The sequence below is a fragment of the Mixophyes fleayi genome, chromosome 6 (assembly GCF_038048845.1).
Source record: "Mixophyes fleayi isolate aMixFle1 chromosome 6, aMixFle1.hap1, whole genome shotgun sequence".
NCBI lineage: Eukaryota > Metazoa > Chordata > Amphibia > Anura > Limnodynastidae > Mixophyes > Mixophyes fleayi.
The window spans coordinates 20039386-20053545 of record NC_134407.1 but is presented as its reverse complement, the minus strand read 5'-3'; the positions used below and the strand labels follow the sequence as shown (position 1 = coordinate 20053545).

The 14160-nt window shown below is 42.9% G+C and overlaps 1 protein-coding gene across 3 annotated transcripts in view; it reads right to left on the bottom strand.

Annotated features, from left to right (window-relative positions):
• FANK1 (fibronectin type III and ankyrin repeat domains 1) overlaps window positions 1–14160 on the bottom strand; it is a 97033-nt gene that overhangs the window by 54407 nt on the left and 28466 nt on the right. For all 3 annotated transcript variants that reach the window (XM_075215992.1, XM_075215990.1, XM_075215991.1), the window contains exon 2: window positions 1470–1641. In XM_075215992.1, coding sequence (XP_075072093.1) covers window positions 1470–1641 — 172 coding nt within the window. The remainder of the gene's footprint in view (window positions 1–1469; window positions 1642–14160) is intronic.

Below are 14160 nucleotides of genomic sequence, written 5' to 3'. Positions count from 1 at the left end.
TGAGCATCTCCTCCCATATTCACTGTTAGGAGCAGAGCTACACAACAAGGTAATGAGGGGGAGAAAGGCATCACTAAGCATGGCTTCCACACCAGTATTTATAGTCTTTACTATCTATCTATTATCAGTATAATATTGATATCACTTTGGCTGTGGTCATCGTTCTTTTTAAAGTGTGCAATCACCTACAAACAATGGAGGCAGCCATTTTATTTCCTTAACTAATGTTTATGAGTTTACCGCCTGAAAATACACTAGAAACCAGTGACATCACAGTGAAATGAGGCATGAACTCATAAAATAGCTTGTCACCATTGTCTGCATTCTCATGAATAACGGTTCAGCCAACAGAATGGCTGCCAATGTAGTGTCAATGGGTGGGTACACTTTAAACCACTGTCCTGCCTCTCAAATGTTGCCAGTAAATACAAATTAATGCCACTCAGACCTCCCCACATGCCCCCAAGATGCCACCACATGCGCATCACACCTCCCCCAAATGCATCTCACACCTCCCCCAATTTTTACTTATTACTATAACTGGAGCCCACAGAGGAAGGAGGGAGAGAATTCAATGCACCTACTCCTTCTTCTCTGATTGGTTGCGCTGCGTGACCTTCCTGCAGTATGTAGAGGTCATGTGACGAGGAAGTCAGCTGCTCCTGTTCAGTCTTATTCTCTGCTTTACAAAACAGAGAATAATCCCAATTAGGATCAGCCGGCTGGGGCCACAGGTGTTGAAAGCTCGCAGGGGGCCACAGGTGAAGGCTCAAGGGGGCCACAAGTGAAGGCTCAAGGGGGCCACAGGCGAAGGCTCGCAGGGGGCCACAGGCGAAGGCTCGCAGGGGGCCACAGGCGAAGGCTCGCAGGGGGCCACAGGCGAAGGCTCGCAGGGGGCCACAGGCGAAGGCTCGCAGGGGGCCACAGGCGAAGGCTCGCAGGGGGCCACAGTCTGCCTGTTGTCCACCACTGAGTTAAGTACTGTACTACTCGCTGATATTTTGTTTGTTTGGACTAAAACTAATTTTTAAAGAAAAAAAAGATAACGCAATATGTCATGATTTGCAATTGGAATAACAGTGTTCTCCCCAGAAAATATTGCCGGCCGGGTGGCATTAAGAAGTAGTCGGGTGAGGGCAGTGTAATACTTTGCAATAATAATGAAAAATGTTGGAGGTTATTAGCCACACCGGTCAGGACTGATTGCCAGTGATCTAACACACACTGCTGGCTGTAGTGCTCACATTGTGCCTGCTCTAATAGGAGAAACAATGGTTTATTCTATTATAATAGGACTCTGTTGGGTTCCGAGAGCCGGATGGCAAGTATAAACAGCCGGCTGGAGCACCCGGGAAATAGGTGCTGGGGAGAACACAGAACATATCATGATGATTAAATGTCTTCAATAACACAGATTACTTCCTTTAAAAAAAAAAACAAGGAACTTCTGATTTAAAAGAAATACTTACGAATAAATAGTACCATACGCATGTGTTTTATCATCCTCTTCCTCGATGGTAAAGATGAACTTGTTAGAAGGCACTTTGCGCTGGTGGGTATTCTTCATGTCCCAGTACAACTCAATACTGTGGTGATTTACCTTCCCCACCACTGGCGGATCCGGCCGCTGAATATCTTCTTCTGGAAAGAAACATTTTCAATTTTTTTTTTTGGAGCACCGTTGAATTAAAATGGAAATAATAGAACGTACATAGAATTGTCAGATATAGACAAGAGAAATGGGAATTGTAAATGTTCAGTAATTAGTTTGGATATCCTTACATAATGTCGGGTCTTGCATTTGTCTGAAATAATTAAAAAGTGTATATTGATTTATATAGGTTTAGCTCAAGAGCATAAATTAGCATTTATAAGCCTTTGACAGCTAATTACATTAGAGATCATGAAGTTGTACTAGAGCAGTGAATCAACCCAACTGCATAAGAGGAATACAAAATGCAGAGAGAGAGCGAAACAGTGTAGCGTCAGGACAATTTACCAGGGATATTCTGCTGCTATGTTCTACTTAATGATAACAAACCTATACATTGATAATAATGCAAGCAGTCTTAATAGGGAAGGATCTTATAATAATTATTATAATAAATAAAGAACAAATAAATCAACAAACAGACATTGCAATTTATTAAAGCCTATGCATTATTGATCTAAATCAGGATTGTCCAACGCATGCGGCCCAGCACGCCTGTAAATGTGGCCCAGAAGGAGTTTTGGTTGTGGCAAGGGGGCAGCGCTGTTAATGGAAAAAAAAAATCCTGCAAAAAAAAGAAAAGAAAATACTTACCTTGCGGTCACGTCAGCTGGTACTCCGGCTCCCTCCCTTGTCTCCTTCTCCGTGCGGTGCTCGCAGTGAATGTCAGGCATGATGTCATCACGCCCAACATCCATTGCGGAGCGCAGCACAGAGGAGTCACCCGCGCGAGAAGAACAATCAGCAGCACAGAATTGGAGAAAAGAAGAGAAGAGGACAGGAGAACAAGCCGATTAAAAGGTAAGTTAAGGGTTTGTTTTTTTTTATTATTTCAAGGGACGCTGACCACTGAATAAAAGTCACCTGGTCCTGGAGCATCATTGACCTTATCTCCCTGCTACATACTTTTACTTGTAATACTAATGGGGCATTATATATTATTCGCTTTGGCCCATTATAAGTTGTTATCCCTTAACTAACATAGTGGTGTAATTATCAAAACAGGTCACAATTTGGGGTCACAGTGATGTATATGTCAGGTACCGCAGGCCTGGTCAGGGCACCCTGATATACAATGCCTGGCTTAAATGCACTTTATTGATAATGCATCGAAACAATACAAAAAGTGATTATAGTATAATAACTAGAGAGGATTTTTTGAACAGGGTGATTGAAAGGTAAGTATAGGGGGATTTGAAAAAAAAGTGATATATATATATCACTATGTTTTCTATGGTTTTTTGGATGATCAGCTATCGTTATTGTTAGTGTATCTTATGTGCGGCCCAAACCAACTCGTCATCTTCCAATGTGGCCCAGGGAAGCTAAAAGGTTGGACACCCCTGATCTAAATATTGCCATGGAAACAACAGAAGTATATATAATTCCTTAGATCTGTGCAGTTTGGCAGGTGTCCAAGCAGTTAACCATCCCCTCCTCATGTAGCATTTTAGTTATACTTTTCAACTTCTATTTACTCCCTTCCTGGAGTCAAGTGTGAGAGAAGATGTGGTCCATGGTCCTGCCCCCTGCTATGCAATGCCACCGATTGGCCAGGAGGTGGAGCTATATAGACCCACCTCCAGCCAGGATTCGGTAAGGTGCCCGCTCTCCTGGGAGTCTGGAAGAACGCCAAGAAATTCCAGAGTGTCTCGGACATTCCGGTAGAGTAGACAAGTATGATTTTAGTTTGGGTCCTCTCCCTGGGACCTCAATGTGATTTCATAGCAGATGCCAGGAGGAAATGTATTTATTTTTGTTTGTTTGGTACTTTGGGGGGAGGGAGGTTATCCATGCTCAAATAAGGCAGCCAAAACCTGCAACTTTTACTAAATATGTTGATTTCTATTACTGCGTCCGTTTTTTTTCATGTGATATATAAACAGTGTGTTGTTTTATGGGATTATGAGTTCAATTCCCGTCCATGGCCTTATCTGTGTGGAGTTTGTATGTTCTCCCCGTGTTTGCGTGGGTTTCCTCCGAGTGCTCCGGTTTTATCCCACACTCCAAAAACATACTAATAGGTTAAAAGGCTGCTATCAAATTTACCCTAGTCTGTGTGTGTGTGTGTGTGTGTGTGTGTGTGTATGTTAGGGAATTTAGACTGTAAGCTCCAATGGGGCAGGGACTGATGTGAGTGAGTTTTCTGAACAGCGCTGGGGAAATAGATGATGATGATGACTGATCAGTGTGCCTGGCGGACTGCCTCATGAACAGAGTATGTAGTTGTTTGTAACAGACAAAAAAAATGTAAATTTTTTTTAATTCACACTGGTAGCAAATAACGGCATAACTATAGGCAAAGCAGCCCATGTGGATGTAATATCCGGTCAGAATAGGAGCAGGTTCTGTACCTGTGCAAAGCAGACCTCTCTGCCCCAGTTTCTCTCCACTCTTCCCCCAACTGCATGGATGAGTTAATGCAGATTTCATGCCCAAGGTTAACTTCTACTATTCTGTTGACCAAGGGCACGGTCTAGAAAAAATAATTTTATACATGCAGCAGAACGTTTCCTTTATCTTCTAATCTGCAAAATGTCCGACTGCAATACAAGCTCAGCTTTATCATAAAACATCCTCATCATATGCAGTAAGGACGTCACACCATACACACAGACAATCTAATATCACATATACTTACCAGAGTTCTACATATATTAAAGGGGTTCTCAATACAAAAGCCCTCGGTTACTCCTCTAACTCACTTATAATATTATTCCTGCACTGAGTGATGGGTGGGCTAGGTCCAGTCCACTATAAGGTGCAATCACGTAAAGCACATAAGATCAGTACAGAGTCATATAGTGTCCAAACAGGCTAGGAGCATTGTACAAGCTCAGTAAGTGGAAATAGAAAAGTAATTAACATTATGTGGGGGTGGAATAAAGGCACCATGAATAAATTCCGACACCAAGGATAGTATTGAGAACTAATTTGTATTATCCTAGCTGTCAGCATTGCAGAACCCTTTAAAGTTTTACCATGTGGCCCAGTCACCCCTAGTTACAGGCTAAGTCTACATTCCCTAAAAGCAAATGCTATTTATTGCTAATTTTAGGCTAAACAGATCGACAGCCAAACCGTGTAAAAAAGATATATGTTTTCATGCTAGAACAGCCTGTAGCGGAAATGATGTTTGTTGATTTTATGGTAGGTTTCACTAAATCTGAGCGTCTTATTGTATTCAAGGTTAATCTCCTGCTGGTCTGGAATGTCCTCAGGTTCTAAGTGGGCGGGATTGGAACTATCTTTAGCCAATTAGCTCATCAGAATGCTCAGAACATGGGCAGAACTATGGCCATAGCATGAGGTGGATTGGCTACATAGGTGTGATGATGAAGGGGGCCCAGCAATACCAAATCCATCCACTACAGAGACCCCCCACTCTGTATCCACAACCCACACACTCTTTCCTATGGGGCTCAGCGATTGTATACCACAGAATAGTGTTGTAGCTCATCCAAAGTCACTGACATTGCTGCTCTGTTAGCAACAATGTATGTAACTATTAGGATCACCAGACCACCCCATTATAAACACTCATCCTGTATGTTTGTCTTATGTCCCGTTCCTCTCCTAGATTTCCTTTGTAACGCTGGGAGTTAGAGTGTATTACAACTCCTCGTTTCGCCTGGTTCTACCCTTTTGTTTAGCCAGCAGAAGTCACGTTTAATATTTGAAATAGGAGTACAGTGTGTTCAGCAGGGGAATTAATAATTCTCTATACTGAAGGTTTCTTTGTGAATATTATAAAATGCATACGAATTTCTATGATGGCTTCCGCAAGCTATAATCAATATTAATTTATGGTTTGAATGTTACTAAATAGTGTTATTAAGAAATATTTAAAAACAAAGTCAACGTGAGCTTGTATTAGGAAAAAGAAAAACTGCTTGAATAATCTGTATGCAGCAGTGAGACACGGAAAACGGCTAAAACTAACAGCGCACTAAACTGATGTTACAGTTGTTGATGTTAAACTACACAGACTGTAAGTTATAAATGTGATACTGACCATTTATCTGCTCAGGTGATACCTGAACTGTTGCTGTCCACAGCAACCATTGTACACCCATGGCAACGCACTCTATACTACCAGTGTACCTGTCCATGGCAACGTACTCTATACTACCAGTGTACCTGTCCATGGCAACGCACTCTATACTACCAGTGTACCTGTCCATGGCAACGCACTCTATACTACCAGTGTACCTGTCCATGGCAACGCACTCTATACTACCAGTGTACCTGTCCATGGCGACACACTCTATACTACCAGTGTACCTGTCCATGGCAACGCACTCTATACTACCAGTGTGCCTGTCCATGGCGACGCACTCTATACTACCAGTGTACCTGTCCATGGCGACGCACTCTATACTACCAGTGTACCTGTCCATGGCGACACACTCTATACTACCAGTGTACCTGTCCATGGCGACACACTCTATACTACCAGTGTGTCTATCCATGGCAACACACTCTATACTACCAGTGTGTCTGTCCATGGCAACACACTCTATACTACCACTGTACATGTCCATGGCGACACAATCTATACTACCAGTGTACCTGTCCATGGCAACACACTCTATACTACCAGTGTACCTGTCCATGGCAACGCACTCTATACTACCAGTGTACCTGTCCATGGCAACGCACTCTATACTACCAGTGTACATGTCCATGGCGACGCACTCTATACTACCAGTGTACCTGTCCATGGCAACGCACTCTATACTACCAGTGTACCTGTCCATGGCAATGCACTCTATACTACCAGTGTACATGTCCATGGCAACACACTCTATACTACCAGTGTACCTGTCCATGGCAACACACTCTATACTACCAGTGTACCTGTCCATGGCAACACACTCTATACTACCAGTGTACCTGTCCATGGCAACGCACTCTATACTACCAGTGTACATGTCCATGGCAACACACTCTATACTACCAGTGTACATGTCCATGGCAACACACTCTATACTACCAGTGTACCTGTCCATGGCAACACATTCTATACTACCAGTGTACCTGTCCATGGCAACACACTCTATACTACCAGTGTACCTGTCCATGGCAACACACTCTATACTACCAGTGTATCTGTCCACAGTAGCACACTTTCCATAACTCACTTTAGGAGTCTTGGTTTGCTTGCATGTTTATTGACTTCTGCTTCATTCTTCATGATTCTACATTCTCTAACCGATCAACTTCGGCTTTGTCTCTTACAAGCCGTCCTCTCAGGTCTAAGCTGCTTGGCTGGTCGTTCTCAGCACCGTGACATCATGTTCTAAAAAGCGTCATTAGATCTACTATTGCTATGAATTGTTCACTTTCTCACACTTTAGTATATGAAAACCACAGATGATCTGCCCCTAATTATGGGTCCCCTAACAACTTTTAATACCGGCCAACGGCTCCTTGAGAAAGGACAGTGAAAAACATTTAAGTCCTATTGTCAGGTCCCACTTATATTGCAGTTATTAGTGTAATTCCTATCCTGCTGGTGTGTCTGCTTAAAGATGTTCTAGTTAATCCGCTCAAGAAGGAGTACAACAATATAACCCCTTGGACGTTAATGGAGTAGAATCTTCATTTACTTTCCAGTTCAATGCCATGTACTCTATGACCGGCATGCATATTTGTCATCATGACGCATTCTGCCCGAGTGGGTAGTCCCCTTTATCAAAAGTTTGGCTATAACTGCACCATGAACAGAGGCCCCTGCCTAAGATCACTCCCCCCCCCTCCCCCAACATGAGTAAATCCTCACCGCCCAGTCTACACTGTGCATCAAATGCATACACAACATAATTTATACTCTACACAACTCCAAACCATGGGCCCGAGTCATTAAGAAGCGGAAAGTATCAAAAATGAGTAGCATTGCACCTGGGCAAAACCATGTTGCATTGGAGGGGGAGCTACATTTTAAATCTGGGGACAGATTTATAGTTGGGTTAGGGCATGTCCTAGATCAGTGGTGGGCAAACTCAGTCCTCAAGGGCTACCAACAGTTCATGTTTTTAGGATTTCTTTAATCATGCACAGCTGAGTTAATCTATTTGGCTGGGTCAGTAATTATCCCAGCTGTTTCTACAGACAGAAATCCTAAAAACATGAACTGTTGGTAGCCCTTGAGGACTGAGTTTGCCCACTACTGTCCTAGATCAACTTTAAATTTCATTGTACAAAATAAAGCCATCAAGTATTTGTGTGCTGGATGTAAAAGCGACCAGTATTTAACTTATGTGCAAAATAATAAACTAATTTGCAGCCCTTGCATTGTAACATGGTCTGTCCCGGAGAATATTTACTCCTTTTTTCTGCCTTACTTTCCTTAATGACTCAGGTTCCATATCTCTAAACTTATTAAACATATTATACTCCCTTACTACTGTGTGCTAAACTCAAAACAATGTCCCTACACCCTTTTCAAAAAGAAATACTATGTTAAACTTACATCATACTTGTCTACTCTCACTGAATTTCATGAAATGATCCTCCTGACTCCATGAAGAGTTGTCACCCTCCCGGATTCCAATGGGAGGCGTAATTAACGGCGTAATTGACTTAATTATTATTATTACCATTTATTTATATAGCGCCATTAATTACGCAGCACTGTACAGGGAACTCACATCAGTCCCTGCCCCATTGGAGCTTACAGTCTAAATTCCCTAACACACACATAGACACACACACAGACAGACACACAGACAGACAGAGACACACAGACAGAGACAAATAGACAGAGAGAGAGAGAGACTATGGTCAATTTGTTAGCAGCCAATTACCTACCAGTATGTTTTTGGAGTGTGGGAGTAAACCGGAGCACCCGGAGGAAACCCATGCAAACACAGGGAAAACATACAAACTCCTCACAGATAAGGCCATGGTCGCGAATTGAACTCATGACCCCAGTGCTGTAAGGCAGAAGTGCTAACCACTAGGCAACTGTGCTGCCCCATCAGACCTCGCTTCGTGATGCCGTGAATCTTGGCATTACATAACAAGTGGTGGGGCTGCGGTTAGCTGATGTCGACACCACGCCCCCTCCTGCTCTTACCACCTGACCTTACATCGCGATCCATACAAACTGCGCAAAAACACACGCACCAGAACACCTACATCCCTTACATCCTCTTCCACTACTGCTCACACACACACACACACAAAGTACTACACAGTGTAGGGCAGGTATTATTATTATTATCTTTTATTTATAAGGCGCCACAAAGGGTCCGCAGCGCCGTACATGACATATACAGAAAGCAGTGATCCATAACACATAACATGATACATGAAGAACAAAATACAAAGACCACACATACTGAATGAATAAAAAATACAGGTATCCAAGAAATCATCTTACTTCACAGATGTTTAACTGTTATATATATATATATATATATATATATATATATATATATATATATATATATGTGATGATCATGAAGTATGTAGGGCACAGCGCGGATCAAAGTGCAGCCATCACTTACTGCAACCCACATGTCACCCTGACTTGACTATATCATAAGGTACTGGTTTCGGCTGACTGGCTATATTGCTATATATAAGCAGGTAAGAAATAGGTTAAGAAAAGGAACTTTAAACAAATAATAGAATATTAATCCTTTCCCTAGTCATTGTAATTACATTGGTCGATTAAGAGAACATCGATACGTCTTTTTATATGTGCATAATAGAAAAACACTGCCATGACTGGCAAAATAAAAAATATAGTTATAGAAGAGATTGTCATCTTGCGAGAATTAAGTAACAATTGCTATGCTAAGGTTACATTTTACTGTAATAAGATACTCTGGGGTATTGAAATATTCATATCTGTATAAATCTTCACACATTACAAAAGGAGTCGCCCTGGCAGCGTGGGAACAGCACCAATTATGATGCGGAAATTGGAATACAGTAGTTGTGCTGGAATTAAACATATTTCTCTGTGTGGAATGTTCATTAACGTGTAACTGTCATCTACACCCAGCAGGGGGACAGACGTGGTTGGAAATGACCATTGGACGTTATTTCTGCTCCTACTTAGATTTAGTTGATGATGTCGTTCCTACCACAGTACTTAGTTACTGAGATATGTTTCTTATGCCCCAAAAGGGTAATGGTCCTTACATGAAAGAACACAGACTAGGGAGAAATGAATGACCCATATTAACTAAATATTCCCCCTTCTCTGCAGATTAACACACTGGAGTCGTAAGTGTCCCGATACATTTGAAAAAGTGCGGGTTGTGTGTTTCATTGCGGATTAACCAGTTTTATAGTAATGGTCCCCTGGATGTAGAGTTTATAGTTGTAAACGGACGCTGTGTAGAGTGTTATCGTATATAATGGGTGTGAACTGTGAATGAGAATTGGATTACTTGCAGAGGCTGGCTGGGCTTGGAGCAAGGGGGCACATGCCCCCTGGGCTGGAGCCATAGTGGGTGACCTTGGGTTGGGTCACTGGGCTATCTGAATTTTTTTTTTTTTTAAATGTTCCTGATAGTCTCATTCCCTCCCCCCCAGGCTAAATATGCCAGCCAGACCCTGATTACTGGATAACTCAGTGAAACTCAGCTCATATTTTGCACTAAGCAGCAAGATCATCTCCCCAAGTTAATTGTAATATTCCAAACTAATGTCATGCTTGCATCAGTGGGTTTGAATGTGTAAGGTTGTGACCCAATACAGTTGTGACCAGGACTACTGGCCCAATGGGGGCATCACATGGCCCAATAGGCAGTAGGTTGTAGTCACACCCCTGGGTCATGCCTAGCACTTTTGAATTGTGATTTGTACTCCCCTCCAAACACCATTCCCGGCACCCATTGACCACTGCTCTACCATGCAGAGCAGCAGTGAACAGAATACCTCCCAACTTTCCCACTAGTCGGGACAAATCTGTCTCGATCGGGATGGTAGGATAGAGCGCCCAAATCGGGAATGTCCTGCCTAAATCGGGACAGTTGGGATGTATGCTCATTGTCTTCAGCATTACTATGGGACAAGGGCAAGAAACCTTACTACATTTTTATTTTTTATCTTGGAGAACAGTTATTCTCTTATACTTTAAAATCAATTTCAGTTAATTACGCTCTCTGACAGAATTTGGCTCCCCCCAAAGCCTCACGCCCTAGGCTGAAGCCTAGACAGCCTGTCAGATAATAAGGCCCATCAATTCATTTAAAAAACAGACACTTTTGACTCGCTCATTCTACTGAATAAACAGGAAAATTCTGTAAAAACAAGTCGCCTTCTAGGACAAATCTTCCAAACACAATAATAATAATAACAACAACAACTACAACACTATCTGGAATCCACAGAAGGAAAATAAAAGATTTGTGCATTATTTGACCACAATTACTCACCCTGAATGCCTTTATTAATGAAGCAGCGACAATAATCTAGAACGTTTGGGGATATACTGTAACAAATACATTTTCATACACAATGAATTGATGCTTGCCAAGGGCAGCAAAAAACTTGCCGGTGTTATTAGAAAGAACAGAATGTAAAATAGGATAAAACTGGTAATGCATAAAAAACTAATAGAGAAGCCTTTATGACAGTAGTGAAATAGAAGCCTGTAAGCCAGACGGTATTATAACAATCATCGCAGCTCTCGAAATAGTTTAATTTCTCCTATACTCTGACCCAGAAAATACCAGATTGATGGGACTCCAAATATAAATATATTATATCTCAGTTCTCGGAGACGGTACAAAACATGGCCTTTATGTAGTATACTTGCAGCGGCATAGATAGCACTAATGAGGAATGAGTCATAAGAATGCAATGTAAATAAGCTGCTCTCTCCTCACCTGTCTTGCTCTGTTTCTCCTAATAAAAATGGAGCGATTATACTATATTATCAGTTGCTGGAAAATTATTTCCCGGAAGAGTTTAACACTACGACAATGTTATTAGCATTATTGACTGGTGCTAATCAGTTTCTTACCTCTGGAAACGCACTAATGGGTAAATGTATCAAGCTGAGAGTTTTCCGGCGGGTTTAAAAAACCAATCAGATTCTAGCTATCATTTATGTAGTACATTCTTCAAAATGACAGCTAGAATCTGATTGGTTGCTATAGGCAACATCTTCACTTTTCAAACCTGCCAGAAAACTCTGAGCTTGATACATTTACCCCAAGGATTACTCATAATCTCTGAACGTCTACAGATCTACAGTTTTCTGGAGAGGAGAGGGGAGGAGAGGAGGGGGATGTAGGGGTACATATACGGCGGAACGTTTCTAAAAACAGTGCGAGATAGACGGTAAAAATCTGAATCAGGAAGAAATAATCTAAAGCAGAGGCGTCCAAACTCAGTCCTCAACAGGTCAGGTTTTCAGGATTTCTTTAATCACGCACAGGTGAGTTAGTCTATTTTCCTGGGTCAGTAATTATCCCACTTGTTTCTACAGACAGAAACTCTGAAAACGTGATCTATTGGTAGCTCTCGAGGACTGAGTTTGACACCTCTGATCTAAAGAAATTTTTTTTAAAACACTATATTTAACCCCAGCTTTTGTACCATCCTCCCCATATCCCATTTAGTGATACTTTCATTGGAGATTACTTTGTGATGTCAAAAGAGGGTGTAGCTAAATTCATACTTACCTACTTTTTAAATCCCTCTCCTGGAGGGGAAATCTCAGTAATATGGCAAGGGGGCGTGGCCACAAATTGAGTCATTAGGCCCCGCCTCTGTAAAATGACACAATTTTTGGCCTATTGCACCAGGGGCGGGGCCATAATGACGCGATCTACTAAGGCCCACCCACCACTGAAGTCACTAAAGTTCCGGTTACCGGGAGTCATTTTAAGGGTCAGCTGGGTAACTTGTTTTAATACTATGTGCAGGAAGTGTTGTGTAATGTTTTAATGTAGCTTGTACGTAAGTTTCCCAACATATTGATACTCAAAGCAAACACAGGAAATAATTACTTGACAAACACAGAAATTAAAATGGAGATAACAAGACGCTCTAAGTACCACACTGGTTCCCCCCATTGTCACAGCAGTACAAGTGGCTGCTGTGTGGCCCAGCAGTACAAGTGGCTGCTGTGTGGCCCAGCAGTACAAGTGGCTGCTGTGTGGCCCAGCAGTACAAGTGGCTGCTGTGTGGCCCAGCAGTACAAGTGGCTGCTGTGTGGCCCAGCAGTACAAGTGGCTGCTGTGTGGCCCAGCAGTACAAGTGGCTGCTGTGTGGCCCAGCAGTACAAGTGGCTGCTGTGTGGCCAAGCAGTACAAGTGGCTGCTGTGTGGCCCAGCAGTACAAGTGGCTGCTGTGTGGCCCAGCAGTACAAGTGGCTGCTGTGTGGCCCAGCAGTACAAGTGGCTGCTGTGTGGCCCAGCAGTACAAGTGGCTGCTGTGTGGCCAAGCAGTACAAGTGGCTGCTGTGTGGCCCAGCAGTACAAGTGACGGCTGTGTGGCCAAGCAGTACAAGTGGCTGCTGTGTGGCCCAGCAGTACAAGTGGCTGCTGTGTGGCCCAGCAGTACAAGTGGCTGCTGTGTGGCCCAGCAGTACAAGTGACTGCTGTGTGGCCCAGCAGTACAAGTGACTGCTGTGTGGCCCAGCAGTACAAGTGGCTGCTGTGTGGCCCAGCAGTACAAGTGACTGCTGTGTGGCCCAGCAGTACAAGTGACTGCTGTGTGGCCAAGCAGTACAAGTGGCTGCTGTGTGGCCCAGCAGTACAAGTGGCTGCTGTGTGGCCCAGCAGTACAAGTGACTGCTGTGTGGCCAAGCAGTACAAGTGGCTGCTGTGTGGCCCAGCAGTACAAGTGACTGCTGTGTGGCCCAGCAGTACAAGTGGCTGCTGTGTGGCCAAGCAGTACAAGTGGCACTGCCTCAGAGGGGCAAAACTACCTCAAAAGAAATTCAAGAATTAAAAAAAAAAAACTTAATACAGCTCCAAAGATCGCTTCTCCCTTCTGCATGCTAAATGCCAGACAGTTATGGGTTTGAAAAATAATGAGGGAAAAATGACGGTATAGATAATTGATTAGTACATAGTATACAAACTCATGTAAACATAAACCCCATTCTATTCTAGGGGGTAAATGTATCCAGGTCCGATTTTGCAAATCCAGCAATTTTCTCGGGAGAGTTGAAAGTCGCAGATGTATGAAGCTGAGATTTCATGTAAAATCGCCAGAGTTGTGCTTCTGTCAAAATCGCTATTTCAAAAATCGATCAAAGTGCCGACTGTTTGCCACTCCAGCTATACAGGTCTCTGCTTGTAATGTCCCAAAAGTATTTGTATCCAAAAGTCCCTGCTTGTAATGTCTTCTTTTCTTCTTGGGCAAAAAGCCCCCCTTGTTGCTTGAAGTCTTCTTATCTTCTTGGCCAGGGGGGCCCCCTTGTTGCTTGAAGTCTTCTTATCTTCAGCCAGGAGGGCCCCTGATTTGTAAGA